Here is a 21,657-nt window from a genome sequence, read left to right on the forward strand (position 1 = left end):
CACAGTAATGGGGACGGGGGAGCCTGGCTGGACATGTGAGTTTCTTCCCCCTCCTTCAGGCCTGGGCTTGCGGCCTAGGTGGCCCCTGTCCAGTCATCTGGGCGTTGAGCCTAGGCCCGGCCCAACCCTCCAGCTGACCCGACACTCCTGCAGGGCTGGGCCAGAGGCACTGCTGGACAGGAGCCGCTGACGGGGATCCCCACAGGTTGAGTGAGATGTGGCCCCTCACACTTTGTCCTGCTCCCCTTCCTCCTAATTAGAAAGCAGAGCCTCTTCTGCCAGACCCACTCTTGTCCTCTTCTTTCCACTGGACACTCAAGACTCAGTGTCCCCCAGTTCAGGGCTGAAAGATGTTCCCCTTCCCCTCCAAACACCGCCCCCTTCTCCACTGTGGCCCCTCCTTTCTGGCTCACAGCCCTCTGGCTCCACCTTGGCTGTTTGTCCTGGAAAGAGACAGGAGGGAGGGAAGGAGAATCTGCTAGAATGCAGGGACCCAGGGAGGCTGCTCACCCCAAAGGGCGTGGGGCCCCCTGTCCTTCCTGTTTACTCAGACACATTCCAGGGATCTGTATCCTGGCTGTCACACCATGGGACATCCCTGCCCCATCTAACTGCCCCCCCACCCCCTGCCCGCACACACATAACCTAGTGTTGCAGGGGCGGGAACAAGGGGATGACATGAGGTCTGTGATCCCACACCCACCTCGCCCCAGAGCCAGCTGTCTTCAGTGCTTAATTCTCTGATATAAGAGCCCTAGAGAAGACAGTTTCCCCCAATTCCCCTTCACGAGCCAGGAAGGCAGCCACCATTCCTTTAACTCCCTCCAAGTTGTTTATTTAATAATTAAAGATATACACATACATAAATCTGATCTCCCTCCACCACCTTTCCTTTACTCCCAGAAATGAGCTCCAAAATGCAAAAACGTCCCTGTCCCGCCTGGGGACTAAGTTCCCATCTCCACCCCCAAAACAGAGAAGCACAAGAATCAAGGGCCCACCCACCCCAAACCTTACCCTCACTCAATACCATCAAAGAAAGAAGCAGGGACTAGGGGTTCAGAGAAATGAGAGGAGCCCTATATTCCAAAAAGGGGTGAGAAGAGCGGTGAACCTCCTCACCTCTGCACATGTCCTTCCTTTACCTCGCCCAAGCCCAGGGATCAGGGAAATCAGAATAGTCGCACTTGGTCACTGCCCCCCCAATTCCAACTGAGTGCGAGAGGCAGGGGTCAGGGATGATTGAGGTAGAGGGGCTGACGGGTGGCCTGGTGCGCCTGGCTGGCTGTGGAAGCTGCCAAGGGGCCAGCTGTGGCATTGCCCGGGGATGAGGGCGGCTGTTTTCGGAGCGAGGGGGGCACCGTGGAGGTCTTGATGTGAATCACCCTGGTGTCCATGACCTCACACTCGATCTGCATCATCTCCTCATAGTCCCCAGGGGCCCCCCGGCCCGACAGGGTCTCTGTGAGAAGGGGGGAATTACAGAGAGAAGGGTCAGCAAAACAGAGGTAGAAAGGGAGGAAAAGGCGATGGTGACAAGATGGGTCCATAGTGGGAGTTAAATGAGAAAGCAGGGATGGAGTGGGAGGCAGGGAGAGGGAAAGGAACAGGAGAAGAAACGGACACGAGTGTGAGGTGATAGAGAGGACATCAAGAGGAAACGGGAGGTGAGAGTCTGGCAGGTCCCCAGCCCGCCCCTCTGCCCAGCACCTACCCAAGCCCCGTGACAAAGGACAGACCCACACCTGCTCATCCTCCCAGCAGTCTCCTGCAGCTTCTTCTCTCCACCCTTGTCCTGCTTCTTCTCACCCAGGAATCTAGCATCACTCTGGAAAGCCCCACTCCCCTCTCCATCTCCCCCCAGCTCCTCACATTGGGTCTCCCTAGCGGAACCTCCCCCTTCCTCAATTTCAGGACCCCTCCCCATACCCAGTAGGGAAAGAATTACCATTGGGGGCCATGGCAGGCATCACCAGGGACATCTTGGGCCGAGAGGTCTTGTTGTGGCTGATGGCTGGGAGCAGCAAGTGGTCCTGGGAAACAGAGGGGCCAGGCAGGAAGGGAGGAGAAGATGCTGACAGGCTCCCCGGCGCTACTTTTAAGCCTCAACCTGAAGACAGACTGCTAGAACACCCAGGGTGACAGGAATGGGACAGGGAGGAGGAACTCACCCGTCGGAAGGAAACGACATAAAATGTGTCTTCCCGTCGGTCAATTGCATCCAGGAACTCTGGCTGCGAACGGTCTGGGTGGCGATACAGCTGCAGCTGGCCCACAGAATCCCTAGGCAGGTGGGGAAACGGGATTTGGGAGGAACTAAGACCAGGACCCAGGAGTTCCCACTGGGGAAGCAGGGAGAACAGAGAGCGACAGACAGGCGACCCCCGGTGGACGAGGGAAGTATAACGCCATGGGTAGCAATGGTGACAAGTACCGGACAGCTCTTTAGAAAGGAACCTCTCGTAATAAGGAAGCACACACACAGACTCACCTCTCTGGGGGCCCGGGGGGGTGGCTGGGGACTGCCCTAACTGGAGGCAACTTCTTCCGCAGCTGAGACTTCTGGAAGAAGAAGTATCTAAGGATTTGAAGAGGGTGAAGGGAAAACGGAAAGAGACAGACGGCCCCTAGAAGCTGACGCCACCTCATACCCACCCTTCCACTTTCTCAGTAATTCCTCAAACCTGCACGAGATGCTCCCTCAAAATCCCCCAGGACCCTAAGCCCTTGTCTGCAAGTGGCCTTCCTCTTTATGTTCTAAGGAGAGATCTACAAAAAATGAAATTTTCGTCAACCAGATGGTTTGTCTGCATGATTCCAAATTGCCACCTGCTTAATAGCAGTTGCATGGGTAACTGTATTGTTTTATTTTTATTCACACGTTTGGCAAAATATAGGAACAATCGCTATTTTATATACTATTCTCCTTAAAGCATTTAATGGTACGCCATACCTGACAGCAGAAAGTCTTTATATTTCATAAAAACACCACTTTTAACTACATAAGTGGCCTTTAATGAGCAAGAGGCCTTCCTCCTTCCCACCTGTCTCTCCTGAGCCCTCTGGGGGATCTTCCGCCTGCCTCTCTGGTGGCGTTGCACCCAGCCACTCAGCTCGTCAGCAAGCCTGAGGAAGCAGAGAAGGGAGCACCTCGGTGCCAGCCCAAGGCTCCCACCTCCCTTGCCTGCCCCAGGAGGGAGAAGAGCAGACAAGGACAGCTGGGGCTGCAGCACTCGGGGACACCCCGGCCATCTGCAGAGCGGCCTCGGCATGACAGGGAAGATGGCCCAGCCGTGAGTCCCCCATACCTCAACGACTCGGTTCGGTTGAAATGCCGGCAGTCAGAAGAGAGGAAGAGCTGGTCCAGGTCTCTCAGCAGCAGCTCCCTGGCACCCCCGGGGAAGGCTGTCAGGTTCCTGGAGTGAGGCGGAGAGGGGGTAGAGGGGGGCACAATGGCCGCACGCTGCCAGCACGCCCGTCAACAGAGAAGGCAATGACGGCAAGAGAGCAAGTCTGGCTCCCTCAGGAAGAAAAGGTAAATCTGGGGGGCGAAGATACACTCAGCATCCTGAGAGAGGGTTCTCTCCTCACCTGAAACTTGGCCGGCCTTCGGGGCTGGGCTGGGGCTCCGTGGGGCCCTGGCGGGGCTCAACTCCATGAACCGGCAACTGTGCTGAGAACTCGAGCAAGTGTCTCCGGGGTCGAGGCTCTTGTCCGCTCATCCGAGAGGCGGGAGCAGAAGGAGGCTCACTGATGCTGTGGGCATAGAAGGATTCCAGCTTTATGAAGGGCTGCTTAAGAGCAAGGTTCCGCACGCAGCCCACTGGGTTCCAATCTGTTCTACAGGACTGACTCGCTTCCCCTGTAAGATGGGAATGAGAACGGTCCCTACCTCCCAGGGCCAGGAAACACCAGGAAAGGAGAGTGCTTAAGCTAGGGCCTAGAACTCAGGAAGCACTCAGGAGTCTGTTTTTATCAACGTTATCACCATCACCTACCTACCCCAGGACCTACCATTTGTGAGAGAAATGATGGAACAAGAAGGGACACCGGAGCTATCTGTGTGTGTGGGACGAGAAGGACTCTGCCAAGGCAGGAATCAGGCGGCTATGCGGGCGAGCTCCAGCCTGAAGGGTCTGGGAGGCAGGAGGCTCACCTGACAGGCCCGAAGTTGAAGGCAATGAAGAGAAGGAAGACCATGATGCAGACCGCCTTCCTGTTTCCGGACCCTAACTTGAGCTCGCTGTTCTGAGGTGCAGAGGAAGACGCGAGAGAGAGGGAGAGAGAGGGAGAGAGAGGGAGAGAGAGGGTGAGTCCTCCCAAGGGGCCTGTGCGCCCCGCCCCCGTCTCCCCAGGCCGGTTCGCACCTCGGCCAGCAGGGCCTCCAGCCGCCGGCGGAGGGCAGCATTCTCGCGGCGCAGCTGCTGGTTGTCGGCCAGCGCGGCCCGCAGCCGGGCCTCCAGCCCCTGCAGGTACTCCTTCTTCTTCCTCCGCGACTGGCAGGCCGACTCCCGGTTCTTGATCATTCGCTGCTGCCGCTTCAGCAGCTTTGCCTAGGTACCCAGATGGGTCAAAAAGAGAATGAAAGATGGGTAGGAGAGGAAAACCAAGTCCCCCAACTCCAGGTGCTGACTGATTACCCAAAGCTCTCAGGGGCCATTCTCAGTCTTCCTGACCTTGTTTACACCCCCAGAGAGGGGGAGGGGTTGTCCCTCTCTACTAAAACACTGCAGGCTCTTCTCTCAACCACTCCCTGCTCCTGCTCCTCAGAGCTGAGAGAAGTTACACTGTAGGAAGAACTTCCTCCATCCTGGTTCCTGGAGGAACCTCAGCTCCTCTCCTTGGTGGTTGGTGTTCCGTCTTCTCAATTCCCCTTTTTAAGGCCCTAAGTTTAACCTTGCTATAATTAAAGAACAGTTTAACTGGCGTTCCCCTAGGAAGCGGCTTCCTTCTTCCAACTACTGCCACAGCCAAAGACAGTGTCTCCCCTGCCTTTGCTTTACTGAGACCACCCCCAACCCCATCAGCAGTGGTAACAAAGACGAGGCTCCTAAGGCTTCACAAACGGGTCCACTCTGTCCTGCAGGATCACCTTAAGTGTCTGCTTCCTCACTCCCTGTTCTCTCCTCCTTCCACAGTTCTCCATGACAGACTTTCCTCTCCTGGTCCCATTACTAGCCCTACTCCTCCCCTCCCCAAACTTACGTCCACTTCAGGCGGGCAGCAGTTCCCAGGCATAGGAGCGGGAACAATGGTCTTCCTCTCAGGCCGGGGGGCAGGGGGGGCCGGCCCCTCAGGCTGGACTCGAATAGCACCTTGGATGAGGACCACTGGGGACACTGGGGCAAGTGCGCAGGAAGAAGAGGTCAGAGGGCTGTAAGTCGGGTGGGTGCTGTGCTCACACCTAAGCACCCAAGGGCCTCAGTGGCCGTGAGCTCCCTTAGAAGTGCAACACAGCCTGTCTCCTTCCCTCCTTCTTCAGTACCTGGGGGTGGCTGGACAAGGGGCTGCAAAAGGACGGTGGTGCTGGGAGGCATGGCTCTGGGTGGCACTGGGACGGTGGTTATCACCACAGGTTTGGGCTGCAGTGGTGGCTTCCGGGCGGGCAGGGCTTTGCCTGAAGGAAGGTGGAAGGGTGGAAGGAAGGAAGGACTATCAGGACTACAGGCCTTTTGCCAGGGACCCCAGGTGTGAGGAGGCCCCATTACCTGAGGAGCCATCGGGGGATGGACCCATGCTGATCTGGACAGCTCCAAGTGGGGGCCCTGGGACATCCCGCAGGACACACCCGTGAGGGGATGGGGACTCGGTCTTCACTTCCAGTACCTCCTCTCCTACGAAAGGCTTATGGGGCATTCCAGAAAATGTGTGAGTCAGGAGGAGAGTCGAGGAGGAGCTGAAGAAGAAAAGGCTCATACCCGAGAGTTGGGAGGAACTCACTGTAGTGCATGGAGGGAGGAAGGGGCCTCAATGCTCACCTGGGTGGGGGACTCTGCTGAGAGCAGAGAAGCCTCAGAGTGGATGGAGGAAGATGGAGAGACAGGTTCTATCTTGGTCTGGACTTCTGTGGGGTGGCAGGATAAGACAGAAAGCTGGATGTCAGATAAACACTGAAGGAGAAGAGGGTTAAGATGGGGAAATGGGAGACACAGTCATTTCTCCTTGTTCCTACAAATAAAACTATTCTGGCCCGTGGCAGGCAATCCAGAGGTAGAGGTGCCGTGGGCTCCCGATCTGCAGGCTCTCCTCCTACCCCTTCACCCAGGACTGCCTTTCTTCTTCGGGGGCGCCTTCATTTTTTTCACCACTGCCCAGTTTTCCTCAAAGCTATCCTTGCCCTTCTGCTTTCCCCCTTTCTTCCTCACAGACCTTGTCCATTCACTAGAGGAGGGCCAAGCAGGGAGAGTCTAGCATTCACATGGGCCCATACTCCTATCCGGCTGGACTTTCACCTCCTCCTGGCCCAGTGCTACCACACACCTCCATGCTGACAACTGCCAGGTCTGCGTCTCTACCCTTCACTGCTCCCCTACACCCTGATCCTGACTCCCAAGCTCCCTGCTGGTCCCTTCCATTCTCATGCCCGACTATTCAACTGGATTTATACAGGGCTCACTCCTTGTCCCGTCATGCAAACTCCTTTTCTACGTCTGTCAGCCTCCCAGGCACCAAATCGCAAAGCCTGTCACCTCTGAGCCTTCATGGCTTCTGTTACCTCTGTTTATAAGACTTGTTGATTGCCTCATGTAGGTGAAACAAAACCCATCCAAGGGCCAGCTTCAGCCCCAAGGTCAACAGTCTGCCACCATCTCTGGTCCATATCACTCATTTTGGTACTTCATAATATGATTGCCATTATTGCTATTTTAAAATGTCAAATCAATTTATAGTTTTGCATAGGTAATACAGTCACACAATACGGAATTCTAAAGGAACAAAGGGGAATTCAGTGAAAAGTGCGTCTCCCTCCTCAGCCACCCAGATCCCCTCCTAGACGCGACCGCTACTTGAGCTAGTATTACTCATGTGTTATAACCCTCACGAGACTCTCCAAAAGCAAGAACTATGTCTTATCCTCATGTGTATCAAAGTGATGAGTAAAGTACAGGCCCTCAAAAAATACAAAGCACAGGAGAGAGTCTGACTCCAGTAACACCACCACTTGCAAAGTCATCAACAATCTTTTTGCTATTAAAGGCTTTTCAAGCCTTTTTTTTGTTTGCCCCTCTGTAACTTTTAATAATGTGCTGGACATGATCTGTTTGTCCCTCCAAATCCACTCTCCATCCTTCCCTGCCCTGCTCTGGGGCCCAGAAAGAAAACATGAATGGATTGCATCACTGGGCTCCCTTGCCCTCTTGCTGCTGATTGGAGTTCAATGAGAGAGGCAGTGCCAGGAAACCTGGAAGGCACTGTGAAATCAAGAATCAACATGTCCAAAAAATACAAACAAGAAAAAGAAAAAAAAAGAAACAAAAGAGAAAAAAAAAAGAAGAATCAACATGTCCAGCACTGACTTCATCACGCTCCCTGCCCAGAGGGCCCTGCTCTTGCAGTCTCTATCCAGTGAATGGTACCATCCCCACTGGATGGCTGCCCCTGCCAGAAACCCAGGCTCCATTTTCAGCTCCCGCCTCACTCCAACGCCCAGGGGGGTCACTGCAACTCATGTGTTCTACTTCCTTCTTTCTGCCTTCTTCTCAGCATCCACATATCTTACTTGATTAACTGGGTTTGTCTTCCTTGGTCCACCTCCTCCTGCCTCTCTGCAATGCATTCTCTACTCTGTCACCAGAGTCATCTTCCTAATCATACTGCTCCCCTGCCTGGTTCTTCAGAGGTACCTAACTGCCCCCGGATAAAAGCTAAGGCTCCCTTAGCAAGATCCCTACCTGGCCTGCAGCCCCTGCCGCTCCTTGTCATGTCCCGCTCCCTGCTCATATTCACTCTGAAGAGATGTACGTTCCTTACATGCACACGCCAGTCCCCGCATTCTTCTTCTGGCCAATTTCTATGTGTCCTTCAAAACTCAGCTCAGGAAACTCTTCTTCCCGGAGCACATCCCTGATCCAGCCACAGTCAGGTGAGATGCCCCCTCTATGAGCTTGCATGGCACCTCGCCTAGAATGATGCTCTCTCTACAGCACGCCTGTATTCACTGCTACTTGTCTCTCTCCTCCCCTCACATGCTACAGGATTCTCAGGTCAGTGTGTGGTCACATCTTCATCTTTGCATCCCCTGCACCCTGTCCAGTATCTGGCAGGGAGCAAGTGCTCAATAAATGTTTACTGAATGAACACATAAGAGTACATAAACTTGATCATAGCATAAATAACATTAATTGTAGGATCTAGGAATTGGCTATATAGTATTCCCACTTTTCTATGTGTTTAAAGTTTTTTATAATAAAACATTGGGGTTAAAAAGTAATATAAATAAATATACTCTAAACTGTCCATAGTTTTAAAAAAATGCAAAGCAACAGGAAGTTAAATCACACAACAGGATACTAGGAACAAGACAAAGAAAGAAAAATCATTCCCTTCTCTTCGGTGCTGCCCCTGCTGTGGTTTCCTGAAATCCTCCCTCCCACTCCTGGCCTCTCCCGATTATCTGCCATTTATGCTCCGTACCTCTTCCTCCTTGTCCTGCTGCCTGCCCCCCTCACCCCCCACCACACACGCATGTGAGCGCGAACACACATTCTACCTTCATAAAGCCTGGGGGTGGGGGCAGGTCGTTATTACCTGCGGGATTATCAGAGGTGGGGCCCACATTGATGTGGACGGTTTCAAATGGTGATGTTGGATCATCTCCCAAGAGGCAAAGTGGGGGTGCCAAGGACTCTATCTTCACAACCAGCACCTCCCCTACACCAGGGGCCTGGTGAGAGTAGGGACGAAACAGGAGGGCAGAAAGAAGAAAACAAGGGAGGTGTTGAGAGTAAGGACAAAAACAAAAAGCTTTAGAGCTTACAAACCACCAGTTAACTGACATTCTGGTTTGAATGGTACTTGCGCCTCCCTAAGCTGTTTCTGGCCCCTTGTTCTCTCCTTCTACCTTATTCCTTCGAGGGCTGATGAAGTCTCATGAATTCAAATATTGCCTCAGAGTGGCTAACTTGAGCAGGAACAGTTCCATAAGCTTCAGCACTTAACTCTCTTTTTCCCAGCCCCAACACAGCTGCCACATATCTCTATATATTAAAAAGATTCCATTTCACTTCTAGAAACCGGAGTGGGGATGTAGCAAATGAGAATGTTAAAGAAATGACAAAGGCAGGGAAGAAGCTCCCCTACCTATGACTCATAGTACACAAATCAATCCTCAGCACCTATGGGTGAAAGGAAGGGAGCAGAGCCCCTGCCACAGAGAGGAGTAGGAGGAGGGCGATGGCTCTCTCACCTGGCTGGAGGGCTCTGTGGAAAGATGCGATGATTCGGAGCTGAGAGAGGAAGAAGAGCAGGGAGAGGATGGCTCAGACTTCACCTGAAGATCTGGGGGAAAAGGGGTTAGAAAATAAACAGGAAGCAGAGCCTGAAAAGAGTCCAAAGGGTGTCCAAGGACAGGCAGGTGAGGACGCCCTCACCGGGGCAAGGGGAAAAGAACATATATTAGGTGTTAGAGGAGACAGGAGTGCACAGACACTCATGTGGAAGTGTATGGACACAGAATTACATAATTTCTGGAAAACTGGGAAGATCAGGGTTTTGGGAAGGATGAGGGAATCACAAAAAATATCTTACCTGGGAAGATAGGCAGGGGGTCCCATGGGGGTTCAGGGGGGCTGACATCCATGCCCACATCCAGCATGCTGCTGCCAAACTGAATAAGAGAGGATATTAGATGGCAGGAGTGTGAGAAAGATGGGGTGGCTCCAGACGACCTCTGGCCTGGGGATGAGTCCGGGTTCTGGGACCACTCCCACCCACCAAGGGTGAGGAACAAGGCTGCCGGGGGAGCAATACCGGGACATCCTGCTCCGGGCAACGGAAGAGCTGCGTCTGCTCCTCGGCCACTTCATCCAGGCCGGTGTACAAGGTGCAGTCTGCAAGAGATGCGGAGCGTAGGGGGTTGGCCAGTGGCCCAAGCCTACGGATCCACACACAGCCCTCGCTCCATCCCTCATTGGATCGTCTCGGCCAGACCCACCGGCCGCCCACGTGAAAAGTGATACAGCCAAAGAACTTAAGCCCTTCCCCCGACCCCGGAACAACTCGACGTTTCCGTGGGGAGCGGAGGTCTCCCCCAACTCCCGCATCCCGCGAAAGAACAACGGGCCCCCCTCTCCGCCCTCCTTCGAAAGGTGGATTCCGTAGTTGCCCAGCCTTCTTCTTTGGGCCTCCGCTTCCTTCCTGCGTGCCACAGGGGTACAGCATGCCACAGCCCTTTCCCTTCCCCCAGGCCTCACGCCGCACACCCCAGTCCTCCGGGCTCAGCAAGTTGTCGGTGAAAAAACGCGTCGGGTCCGCAATCTCGCTGAGGAGCATCAGTTCCGCCATCTTTCCCCCCTCCCCCCCAACCATGAGTCGGTTTCCCGAGGCCCGCCTCTCCCCATCATCAACTAATCAGTTGACTCTTAAAAAAAAGGGGCGTCACGGAACCTCAACGGACCAGTAAGAGGCCTGGGTACTGAGCACATGAATCAATAGAAGAGGCGGCTGTACAGGCCGGGCCAATGGCAGCACAGCAGGAGAGACACAGTACTGGGCCGTAGAATGTGCGCATGCGCGAAATGGGACCCAGGGAGAAAGAGCCTGGGAGATGTAGTTCCCAGGATTTAAAGGTCTGCGCTCGCCCCCAGCCAATCCTAAATTTAGAAGTTTATACAGCTTCTAATTATCTTCGGAAGTGGATAAGCACCGCCCACCCCCACCCCACCTCCCCACCCCCCCAAAAAAAAACAAAGAAAAAGCGGAGCACACGTGATCATATGACTTTTTAATGGTAAAAAAGGGAAAGAGGCGCACTGAGACCCTGCTACCTCCCCTAGGAAGGCCAAAGCAGGGAATAGGATATGGGCTGAAACACTCCCTCTGAGCCCCCCCAAAATCTCACAGCACCCATCACAATTCACAGGTTCCTGTCTCTTTTAAGTATTAACTTTTAATCATCCAAACATCTTGCGCAGACCCTGAGCCAGTCCTGCATCCTGTTTCTTCCCCTGAAAGATCACCTTTCCCAGCTCTTCCTGCGCTGCCCGGTTTTTTGGGTCTACCGCAAGCACCTTCTTGAGGTCAGCAGTTGCTTTTTCCAGGTTCCCAAGAGCAGCCTGGGCAACCCCTCTTCGGTACAAGGCCTTTAAATGCCCAGGCTCCCGCTCCAACACTCGGTCACAGCTCTGGGCTGCCAAATGGGGCTGCCCTAGCAGCAACTGACATGCAGCTAGGTTGGCATGAAGGACAGTTCTTTCTGGAGAGCCAGGTGGGGGTAAAGTCAGCAGCAGCCGAAGGGCCCGTCCATAGCATCTGGCAGCGCCTTCAGGGTTCCCAGCTCGAAATAATTCTGTGCCCCTTGCACGTTCTTGCCTGGCCAGGGTCTCTTTCTCACTGGCTTCCAGTTCCCAGGAGTCCTGGCCCTGAGTGAAGGAGGCCAGTGTGAGTGTAACAGGAGGTCCACAGTGTCCAGGGAGCTGAAGCTCTGCCTCCTCACCTTGACACATGGATTCCAAGCATTTCTCTATGATATCCCCCCAAGTTTCCTCCCTCCATGGACCTAATCCCATAGTTAGCTCTGTCCAGCCCTCTGGAAGCCCTGACCCAAAAGGAAACCCAAAAGCCAGTACCCGGCAGCGGGAGCCCAGCTTGGGTTTGTCCAAGCCACGGCCACGGATTATGATCTTCTTGACAAAGCTCCCATCTGGACAGTACCAGAGATCAGAAGCTTGGAGGGGCTCTGGCATCTCACTGGCTGATCTAGGAGATTTGTCAGAGTCTTCTTCAAGTCCACCAGCCAGTTTTTCAGTCCCTTGAGGATTCTCTCGAATTTGGCTGGCTGGATCTGGGCTCACTTGCAGCTCAAGAACTTCAATAGGTGGCTCTTGGGGCTGCTGCCTAATCTGCGTAGTTGAATCAGGGTTCTTCTGGGGGTCCTTTGCCCATTGTTGTTGTGGTTGACAGATGTCTTTCTCTCCCACTGGAATGATTGGTGGCGTCTCCATTTGGTTGCCTGGTCCCTTCCACCGTGGGTAAAGAGTTTTGGTGGGACAGGGATGGACCAGGTTCAGGTCAGCACCTGAAAAAAAAAAAATCAAAACAATGCTAATGGTAGGATTCTTATTTAGACTCCTTTCCCGTCCTTCTGGGACCCAGGTCCCGGTCCTCAAAGTCCTCTTTTTAAATTTTTTCCTCCAAAAATCTCTGTCCCCCTCGAGCCTCGGGCCACACAGAACTAACGCAGAACTATAAACTCCACAATTCCCTGCGGTTCGGGTAGCCACCCCAACTACGGACACCGATCAAGTCAAAAAGCCCCTGGGAGGCCGAAGCGCCTAGCCTGGTGGCGATAGCCGGACCATTCGGATCACCTCTCCTCCCGAAGCTAAGTGCTTGCTGAGTACTGTCCTTAGAGTCGTGCCTCGGGCGGAGAGCCCGGCCGAGGGCAGGGGCGGCGGGGAACAGACACTGACAGCTAAGCCTGGAGCGCGCACGTCGGCGAAGCTAGTCAGATTCCTGGCAGCCAATCCGGAGGAGGGAGAAGCCCGCTTGCCCCGCCTTTTGGACATGACATCATTTCCCCCCGCACCTGGGAAGCTCCAGGCCTTAGCAACCGAACTAGGCCGAATCGAACCGAACTATCGAGGTCCGGCTAGCCTAGTTATTGCGAGTCTGGAAAGTCCTGAAATGGGAGATTGGGGTGAACGCAGATAGAGTGGGGAATGGTGGAGCTGGTGACGAATAATAGCGGCAGCAGACTAATCAGTCCTTTTATCTGGTGCCCTCAGGCCCTGCGCTGTTCACTTTATCCCTGTGTTTGGGGCTCCCAGCCATAGCCATTCTCCTGCTCCTTCTCCTATTCTATCCAAGGTGCTCCAAGATAAACCCTCAGTCCTCTTTCTTCTCAACCGGCCCTATTCCCGTGGGGTCCACCTGAGTCTTCTTACCTTTTCCCTCATATTCATCATTGCGTTACAAGCTCTTCTTCCTCAAGAAATCTTTGACAGTTCCTTTCAAATTTTGACGAGCATATACAAATCACCTGGGGCACCTGTTAAATTGCAGGTTCTGATTTAGGAAGTCTGGGGTGGGGCCTGCGATTCTGTATTTCTAACAAGCTCTTGGATGATGATGATGATGGTCCCTGGACGACACTTTGAATAGTATGATTCTAGAATAACCTCATTCTCTTTATCCCTTGCTCTATGCTCCTTCAGTGCGTCCTATATTTTGCATATATAACTGGTATAACCTGCTCCACTGGGTGTATCAGTGGAAAACTGGTCTTCTTCCTCCTAGTAGAAAATGTAGGTCCCTTTGTGATTCAGCCTTGCTTGCCCAGCTCCCTGCGCAGGCTGGGCCACCACAGCTCTTCAGGGAAGGAGAATCCCACTCTGTGTTTATTTTGCTCTTTAACACCCTGCCAGGAGGGAAGGTAGTTTCATCATTATCCACAGATATGTGTCAAAATAGTCCACTCCGGCTTTGTGTTGAGACTCACTAACCTAGACTTTTTTTTTTTCAAGTTCTGTTTCTGGGTTCTGTGCTAGAGTAACCTTGGTACACTGCCACCCCCGCCCCCTATGGTTTAGTACTCTGATTCTTGGAATCCCTGGGTTCCTGTTGAAAATTAATCCATCTTTTCTCCCTTCCTCTTCCCCTTTCCATTTCAGAGATTTCTGGGAAAGTCGTCACAAAAGGTTTGATTACACCCTAATCCCCAGACAAAGATTGCTAATTTGTATTATGTGTGTATTACTGAGAGGGCCACTCCAATGACCCTTCAAAGATCAGCTTCTTTCAGTTAAAAGAAGCTATACTCTGCTACAAATGTATTGCTTTGAAATGTTCTCTTGTTTTTTTTGTGTGTGTTTTTCCTTTCCAACCTACTCTATAGGGCTGGAACTCTTTTCTATTTCGTTTGTGTTTCATCTCATTCATTCATTCAACAAATACTTATTGAGCACCTGCTATGTTCCAGGCAGCATGCTAGGAATTGGGGATACATAGGTTGGTGAGACAGACACAGTCCCTGCTCTCATGCGACTTACAGTCTGGCCAAGGAGAATAAGAAATTACAGTGCGATGTGGAAATGTGAGATGCTATGAGAGTGAATGAGGGATGAGGGAATATTCCTTGAGGATGAGAGATTTTTGCTGGCATCTAAAGAAAGAGTTAGAACGGAACCCCCGAGAACACACCTATAGACCCCATATTGAGAAACACTGAATTAACTGGTCAACTTTGTCTCTTCAGGTGATCCCTTTTCACCATGGTGACTAGAAAAAAAATAAAAACATTGGCACTGAAAGTCCTTAAAAAAGGTAATCCAAATCATCCAGAATGAATATTTTTATTTTTTAAAAGACCCATCAAAATGAAAACACAAAATTTAAGTTTTTAAGAAGACTTCTGTTAAAATATAATTAACATACAATATTTTATTAGTTTTCAGGTGTACACCATAGTTATTCAACATTTATACACCTAAAGAAGCGATCACCATGATAAGTCCAGCAAGCATCTGACACTGTACCATGCTATCACAGATAAAATTTAAGTTGTATAAGAGGACTGAGGAGTCCCCAGAAAAGACATTCATAGATTTATAGATTCCCCCAGGTCTCAGCTTGAGAAACAGGATAGGAAGGGGCCGAGGTGTGAAGACTCAGAAATGGAAAGACCATAGGCTTCGCTGAAGTGTCACTGCATGAATGTTGACGGACTCACACTGCTTGCTTTCTCCCAGCTCCCTGCCCCTTGAATCTCATGATGCCAGGGCTCAGCTCTCGGGGAATAGTCACCAAGGAATCAGGGAGAGGAGGGAAAGAAGCCAGGAGGATTTTATCCCCAGGCCTGGCTAGAGAACATGGGATCTGAGGAAGACACAAAAAGAGGATGACAAATGAGAATTTGCTTACCTGTTGGGATAGAGCCTTAAACTGGGGAGTGAGGAAGGAGCGACATCTCCTCTCTTTTTCCTAAAGATTTGAGAATGAAATGGAAGAGCAGCCTTGAGGGGAAGAGTTGAAAAGGAAGCTTCTGCCCCAAGTGACTGGATTCATTCCCACCCTCTCACTACAAGTGCTCTCTGCCCCGTCCCTCCATTTGGTGTGGCAGGGACTAACTTCACCAACATCCAAGTGTGTGGATGCAACTGGGACATGACTTACCTGGTACCTAAGACATTTCCCCAGCTTCAGATGAGAGGGCCGGGAGGGAGGAGCACACAGGAACCCCTGGAAAGGGACTGAGATTATGGGAGACGCTGGGTTAAGAAAGTCAAAGAGGCATCTGGGAGAATGGAAGGACTTGGCAGGGAGGGGTCAATAGTTTGGCTAGCTGTTATTATGGAAGATGAACCCTATTCTAGAAAAAGTCTTTTTTCCTCCAAATCATCATGCAGGCACTTAATGCCTTGTGGATGATAAGTTTGAGGGAAAACTCCATATCTGACGTGTTTCTGAGGATTTACCTGCAAATAATTGTTTTACACTCCACTTGGAGTCACTTCTTTCCTTCCTTCTTTCTGAGTCCCTTCTTTCCAAAGTGGCTCAGAGAATCTGGCCATATTCTGCTACTTTCTTTTCCCTATCCCATAAGGGCATTGTTTTGCCTTCATTAAAGATCTAACCTGATGGCAGAACCCAAGCAGAGGTTCAGGAGCTGGTGTGAGGTGATTGGTGAGCTGGTGTTGTGTCCACACACAGAGCATAGGGTACCTGCCTTGTAAGTGAGCAAAGTGAGGTTCTTTTCTTATTCATTCAATAATCCTTACTGAGTACTCAGAATTCATCAACAGAACATGGAGATAAATACAGAGATTCCCACCAGTAGTCCAATAAGGGTAGAGTCATAGTTAAGCAAAGCTCCAGATGCGAGGGCAAAGTGGTAAGTGGAAGGGAAGTTATGTCCAACTGGGGGTGATCTGAAAAGGAGTCAGAGGGTTGAGGCTTGGAAGATGGCCATAATTTTGACATGCCATGATTGAAGGGACTTACGGGAGGTAGAGGAAGCAGCACAAGGCAGGAGAGATAAGGAAAGGAACGCCACTTTAAGCCCAGTATCACTCACCTCTGCATTGTCAATCTCAGCTTTCCCAGAGCATTGTAATACTCGTTCATGCTGCCCTGTCATCCATCAGGCATTGAGCTGGTTGGAAGGTTTGACAGCCTCACATCCGTACCCACCACATGGAACCATATGGGGCACTTGCTCTCTGCCATTTAGCATCAGCATGGGAGACAAAAATTCCAGCTTTCCAAAGGCTAAATTAATTTCCCCTTCTGTTTAGTTTTGGTGGTTTCTGTGGTTTTCAGTTCTGGGATTTATGTCAAAATTGTTCCTCCTGTTCACTCCCAAAGCATTTTGCTTGTGCTTCCCTTATAGGCAGGGTTTTCAGGCAGGACGAAGCAGTGAAAGGCAGTCTTTACCTCAGTGAAATGTTTGATGATGAGAGCGGCTCTTTTTTGTTTTTCAATTACAGTTGATATGCAGCATTATATTAATTTCAGGTGTACAACACAGTAATTAGACATTTATATAACTTACAAAGTGATCACCCGATAAATGCAGTACTCATCTGACGCCATACATAGTTATTACAATGCTACTGACTATATTCCCCATGCTATGCTCTACATCCCCATGACAACTTTGTAACTACCAATTTCTACCTCTTAATCCCCTCCCCTCTCACCCATCCCCTGAACCCCCCCAATCCAGCAACCATCAAAATGCAGATGAGAACTGCTCTTTACAGAGCCTACCTCATTATGACCCAGAAGCAGGCATACTACGCGTCACGTGTGTATCACCTCATGTTCTCCTCACACAACTCCTTGAGCTACCTACTCAGTCATTCCACAGATCCGTACTGAGGGCCTCCTCCATGCCAGGCCCTGTGCAAGGTTCTGGAAATAAGGCAGTGGGAAAAGCCCTGATCTCTTGTAGCTTATATTCAAGTGAAGGTAACAGGCAATAAAAATCAACCAGTAAAACACAGGATGTCAGTTCTGTACAACCAGGTAGTATTAGATAAATAAGAAAGTACATCAAGAAAGAAAAATAATATAATGTCAGGCAGTAACATGTGCTATGAACACAATGAAACAGGGTGAGGTGTCCGTGGTGCTGTTTTTAATCAAGTGACAAGGAAGGCCTCCTTGTGCAGGCAATGTTTGTGCAGACATAAATGATGTAAGTAAGGGAGCAGACACAGATATCTGAAGGAAGTGTCCAGAGAGAAAACAAGAGCCCAAAGATCCAGGCAGGAAGGATTGGATTTTTATGCTAAATTCATAACAGCTGAAAGAACAGCAAGGTGGCCAGAGTGGGTTGAGCAGAGGAAGGAAGGGAAAGAGTGGGAGGGGATGAAAGCAGAGAGCTGGGGAGGAGCAAGGCTAGCTAGGCTGCACAGGCCCAGGTGAGGGTTCTAAGAGAGATGGAGAATTGGGCATTTACAAGCTCACTCTGGTTTCTGCATGGAGGAAGGACTATATCCATCAAAAACAGAAGCAGGATATCCAGGTAAGGGACTAGTCATGAGAGCTTGATTAGGGTAGAGGAGAGGGCCGAGGACAGAGTCCCAGGGCCCTCTACTTGTTAGGAGTCTGGAGGAGCAGTAGGAGCTGTCAATGAAGACCGAAGGAGCAGCAAATAAGGAACTAGGGAAGACTTTCTTTGGTCGGATCCAGAAAGAGCATTTGAAGTGAAGAAAGCATTTCAAGGAGGAGGGAGTGATGAACTGCGTATGTTGCTGATGGGTCTAGTCCCAGACCTGTCAACCTTGGCACATATATATTACAAAGTAACCAAGTGAACATCACTGCAGCTTAAGAAAACAAATCTTCCTGTTATTGTTGAAGCTCCCTGTGTGTCCCTCCATCAGAGTTCCCCTCCCACCAAAGGGTAACCACTCTTCTGAATGCAGTGCTTTTACTATACATAGGTGAGTGGCAAACTAGGGTTTTCTTTCTTCCCAAAGACAAGCTATGTTATTATAGTATGTTTGTTCGATGATGGAAATGTTTCAGAAAAGAGAGGAAAACTGATTATGTAGGAGAGATGGGGGATAATTTCAAGAGTCCTCTTTCTGAGCCGGTGAGAAGGGATGGGATCCCAGTGGACAGACAGGGTAGGGCTGGGGACAGGTTAGCTTTTCTGCATCACAAGAGGAAGGCAGTGCATATGGTAGAGATGCACGGCCTGGTAGATTCGGGGCTGGGGTCATGAGGAAGTTCTCTTCTGAAAGTTTCTATTTCCTCACTGAAATAAGAAGAAGGGTTGTCATCTTGTGAAACTGGTCTCAGATTTGGGGAATGTGAACTGACTGTGGAAATGTGGGCTTGCAGCCATGCTGAGGGCCCCCAGGAAGTAAGACCAGTCAGTATGGCTGTTTTCCCCCAGACACATTCAGCTGTTGGGTGCAAGTGTGGAGCAGGCTGACTTGGATCTAACCAGGGATATAATGTGTTGGAAGGAGAGGGGCCAAGAATACAGTGCAGGGGCTGAGAGGTGATTACTGTGTTGAACTTGGAGATCTACACTGGGTGACGAGCGAAGCACAAAATGGAGGGGATCAAACATCAAAGAAGAGTGAGAGAGTCATTGGATGGGAGGTCCGGGTGGGGATGAAGAATTTTGGGGATGGGATTCTGGGTGGAGGAGGGGGTGACATTAAAAGACTGAAGAGATTTTGAAGGGTAGTAGTTATTGGTGCCAACCAAGTCAAAGATTTGACACAGGGAGTGAGTGGCTGGGGAGAGGGAAGAAAGCTCAGTGCAGGTACTGAATTTTCATGAATGAAGGGGAGTGGTGACCCAGAATTTCATCATGGGGTAATCAGAGCTCCAAAGTAGATTTTAGAGGAGGCCAGGGCCTCTGCTGGAGGACAGAATCTTTGTTGATAAGGGTGCAAGAGCCAAAGGCACCATGTTCAAAGGGAGTAGAGGTAAGGTAGAAGGACACTCAAATTGGAATACGCCTCCTGAAGGAGGAGTCTGAGTGAGGTAAAGAGACCTGGGAGAAGTAATTTTCAGTCACTTTTTTCTCAGCCGAATTCCACTCAATTCAACTGAATTCAAAGAGGTCTTATCCGATAAGGGTCTGAAAATCAGAGATGAGCCAGATTTGTCTCCTGCCCTCACAAGGTAAGGTGAGTACACCAAGGTCTCCGGTGGGAAGAGGCGAAAAAAGAAAAAATGCAGATAACATGAATAATGGGTAGGTTTTAGACCCAGATACCTTTCTCCTAGAGAAAGTTGCTCTGGTTGAAGCCACAGCTTCAACCAGTGGCTCTCCCCTACTTGTTTGTGGTCCCTGAAGTGCCTCCAAACCTGTGATTTGCAGTCTTGGCTGCCATGGGAATCATCTGGGGATGTCTTAAAAAATGTCGATGCCTGAGTACCACCCCCAGAGATTGTGATTTAATTGGTCTAGATGCAACTGGGGTTTGGGATTTTTAAATGCTCCCCAGATGACTCTAATGTGTAGCCAGGGCTGAGAATCATTGCTCCAAGGAATGCCTGGGGCTCCGTTTAGAGACCCACTGCTCCAGTCCAACCTGTAGGAGAAAGAGATTCCTTCTTGCTGGAGTGAGGGGGTGAACTCATAATAGACAGAGATGAGAAAAAACGGTCTAAGATTTGAGAACAGCCAGGCAAAGACCTAGAGGTGGAAATGATAAGTAATTCAGTTTGGTTGGACATTAGGTTGATTTTAAGTCAACATAAGCCGGATAATTTTAAATTATGGAAGGGGTTGAAGACCAGATTTAAATTTTGTAAACAATTGAGTAAGCAATAGGGAGTCTTGAAGCCCCGCTGAGCAGTGTCAGGGGAGGACAAGTGTGTGCAGGGAGGATAAGCTGACAGCAGAGGGCAGTGTGGAGGCAGACTTGGAGTAGGGAGAGCAGGAAGGAGGGAGACCTGTTAGGGGAACTGCTGCAATAGTCCTAGATGAGGTCATTTTTCTGGCAAGGGCTGGGGGAAAGGTTACAGATTCAAAAGATACTGTGATGGTAGAATTGACTGGGCTTGACAATGCACCGAAAGTAAACGCAGGAGGGAGAAGGAGGAGGTGTCAAGTTTTCAGATAAGGGTGCTGGGAAAATGGTGCCATTAATAGACAGGGAAGCAGGGTTTCAGTGGCATTTCATCAGTTTGATTTGAAACATGCTGAGTTTACAGGACCAGCAGCACGGTCCAGGTGGATGTGTTCCACAGGCCCTGGAAGAAGGTCTGCATATAAATATATAGGTCGGATAATGTCTTAGTCACTCATGCTGCTGTAACAAAATGCCATAAACTGAGTGGCTTATTAACAACAGAAATGTATTTCTCACCGTTCTGGAGGCTGGGAAGTCCAAGATCAAGGCACCAGCAGATTTGGTGTCTGGTGAAGGCCACTTTTGGTGCATACACGGCTGTCTTCTAGCTATGTCCTCACGTGGGAGAAGGGCCAAGGGAGTCTCTGGGGTCTCTTTATAAGGGCATTAATCCCATTCATGACAGTCCACCTTCGTGACCTAAGCACTGCCCAAAGGCCCCACCATCACACTTGGGATCAAGCTTCAACATGAATTTCAGGGGAACACAAACTTTCAGTCTATAGTTGAGAAGCATTAGAAATGATGTCTGAGTTTGGAGTGGATGAGATTTTCAAGGGAAAGTCTCAAAGAAAGAAAAAGTCCAGAGATAGGCATTCAGGGAAAAGGAGGAGAACAAACAAGGTGGGAGGGAGATGATTAGAGAGGTATGTGTGGAGGTAGAGGGTGAAGGGATGACATGTCCATGAACCCTGGGGGAGTGAGGAATCCAGGGTCTAGAGACAAACATGGGAGGGTTCAGGAAGGCAGAGAACTGTCAAAATGCCACTCATTTTGGCTCCTGGTAATTTCTGGTCATTGGGTACTATTTGAGAGAGCAGTTTCAGTAGAGTAGGGAGTGAAAGCATTGTTCAAAGCGTTAAGAAACAGTGGGTAGGAAAGAAAGACAGAACCAGACACATCTGTGACAGCAATACTCCCTATTTAAGAGGGGAAATGAGTAGGTTGTGAGGAAGTAGAGATTGCAAATGTGAATTCTTTTCTCAAGAAGTTTGGTGAGGAAGGCCCATTCAACCTGAAATGTCCAAAGGAGAATCCATGATTTCCAGACCCCAACCCATCCTCCTCCCTTGTCTCCTATCCTGGTGCATGGCTTTCCTTCTAGATTATTAACGCCACAAGGTCAGTGTTCACATCTGCTGTCTCAGCAGATGTCTCACCAGCATCCTGCATGGTGTCTGCGTGTTGTATGAGTGCGTACATTTTCCGGATAGGACCCTGCCCTGCAGGTGTGCAACTGAAGATACCAGGTCCACTGTTTGTGCCTCTCCCCCACCGGAGGCTTCCTGGCTGACCTCAGCGTAGAAGGCAACTAGACCCAGCTGAACTTGAGTCTACTGACTTCCTCGTTGGGGCTGTGGTCTGTTTGTGTTCCCCCCAAAATTCATATGTT

General features: G+C 50.5%; 2 protein-coding genes across 3 annotated transcripts; both read right to left on the reverse strand.

Annotated features, from left to right (window-relative positions):
- Window positions 1-809: 809 nt before the first annotated feature.
- On the reverse strand, window positions 810-10,555 carry ATF6B (activating transcription factor 6 beta). Its single transcript, XM_019715617.2, has 18 exons — window positions 10,422-10,555; window positions 9,970-10,049; window positions 9,748-9,826; window positions 9,407-9,498; window positions 8,749-8,884; window positions 5,979-6,064; window positions 5,709-5,844; window positions 5,486-5,617; window positions 5,206-5,339; window positions 4,368-4,553; window positions 4,157-4,248; window positions 3,592-3,756; window positions 3,309-3,416; window positions 3,045-3,126; window positions 2,492-2,562; window positions 2,172-2,283; window positions 1,949-2,033; window positions 810-1,462 (listed from the first exon to the last, which is right to left on the reverse strand). Exons 1-18 carry the CDS (start codon window positions 10,525-10,527, stop codon window positions 1,233-1,235), a joined length of 2,112 nt encoding a protein of 703 aa, XP_019571176.1. The 5' UTR covers window positions 10,528-10,555; the 3' UTR covers window positions 810-1,232.
- A 367-nt stretch (window positions 10,556-10,922) lies between these two features.
- FKBPL (FKBP prolyl isomerase like) lies at window positions 10,923-12,683 on the reverse strand. Of its 2 annotated transcripts, none has more exons than XM_019715499.2 (2): window positions 12,528-12,683; window positions 10,923-12,235 (listed from the first exon to the last, which is right to left on the reverse strand). In XM_019715499.2, the coding sequence occupies exon 2, from the start codon at window positions 12,159-12,161 to the stop codon at window positions 11,112-11,114; it is 1,050 nt and encodes a 349-aa protein (XP_019571058.1). In that variant the 5' UTR covers window positions 12,162-12,235; window positions 12,528-12,683; the 3' UTR covers window positions 10,923-11,111. The 2 variants fall into 2 exon arrangements, with proteins under 2 accessions (XP_019571058.1, XP_074188828.1); XM_074332727.1 differs by having other exon boundaries at window positions 12,630-12,671.
- Window positions 12,684-21,657: the final 8,974 nt, after the last annotated feature.

Source organism: Rhinolophus sinicus, linkage group LG05, assembly GCF_036562045.2.
Source record: "Rhinolophus sinicus isolate RSC01 linkage group LG05, ASM3656204v1, whole genome shotgun sequence".
Taxonomy (NCBI): Eukaryota; Metazoa; Chordata; class Mammalia; order Chiroptera; family Rhinolophidae; genus Rhinolophus; species Rhinolophus sinicus.

What these genes read in the sequence shown, in the direction of transcription:
- FKBPL (XM_019715499.2), bottom strand. Translation starts at nt 12,161, where the DNA reads ATGGAGACGCCACCAATCATTCCAGTGGGAGAGAAAGACATCTGTCAA.
- ATF6B (XM_019715617.2), bottom strand. Translation starts at nt 10,527, where the DNA reads ATGGTTGGGGGGGAGGGGGGAAAGATGGCGGAACTGATGCTCCTCAGC. An exon ending in AGAGGGCTCAGGAGAGACAG is followed by an intron (nt 2,563 to 3,044) that starts GTGGGAAGGAGG and finishes TTCTTCTTCCAG; the next exon opens with AAGTCTCAGCTGCGGAAGAA. An exon ending in ATGTCGTTTCCTTCCGACGG is followed by an intron (nt 2,034 to 2,171) that starts GTGAGTTCCTCC and finishes TCTGTTTCCCAG; the next exon opens with GACCACTTGCTGCTCCCAGC.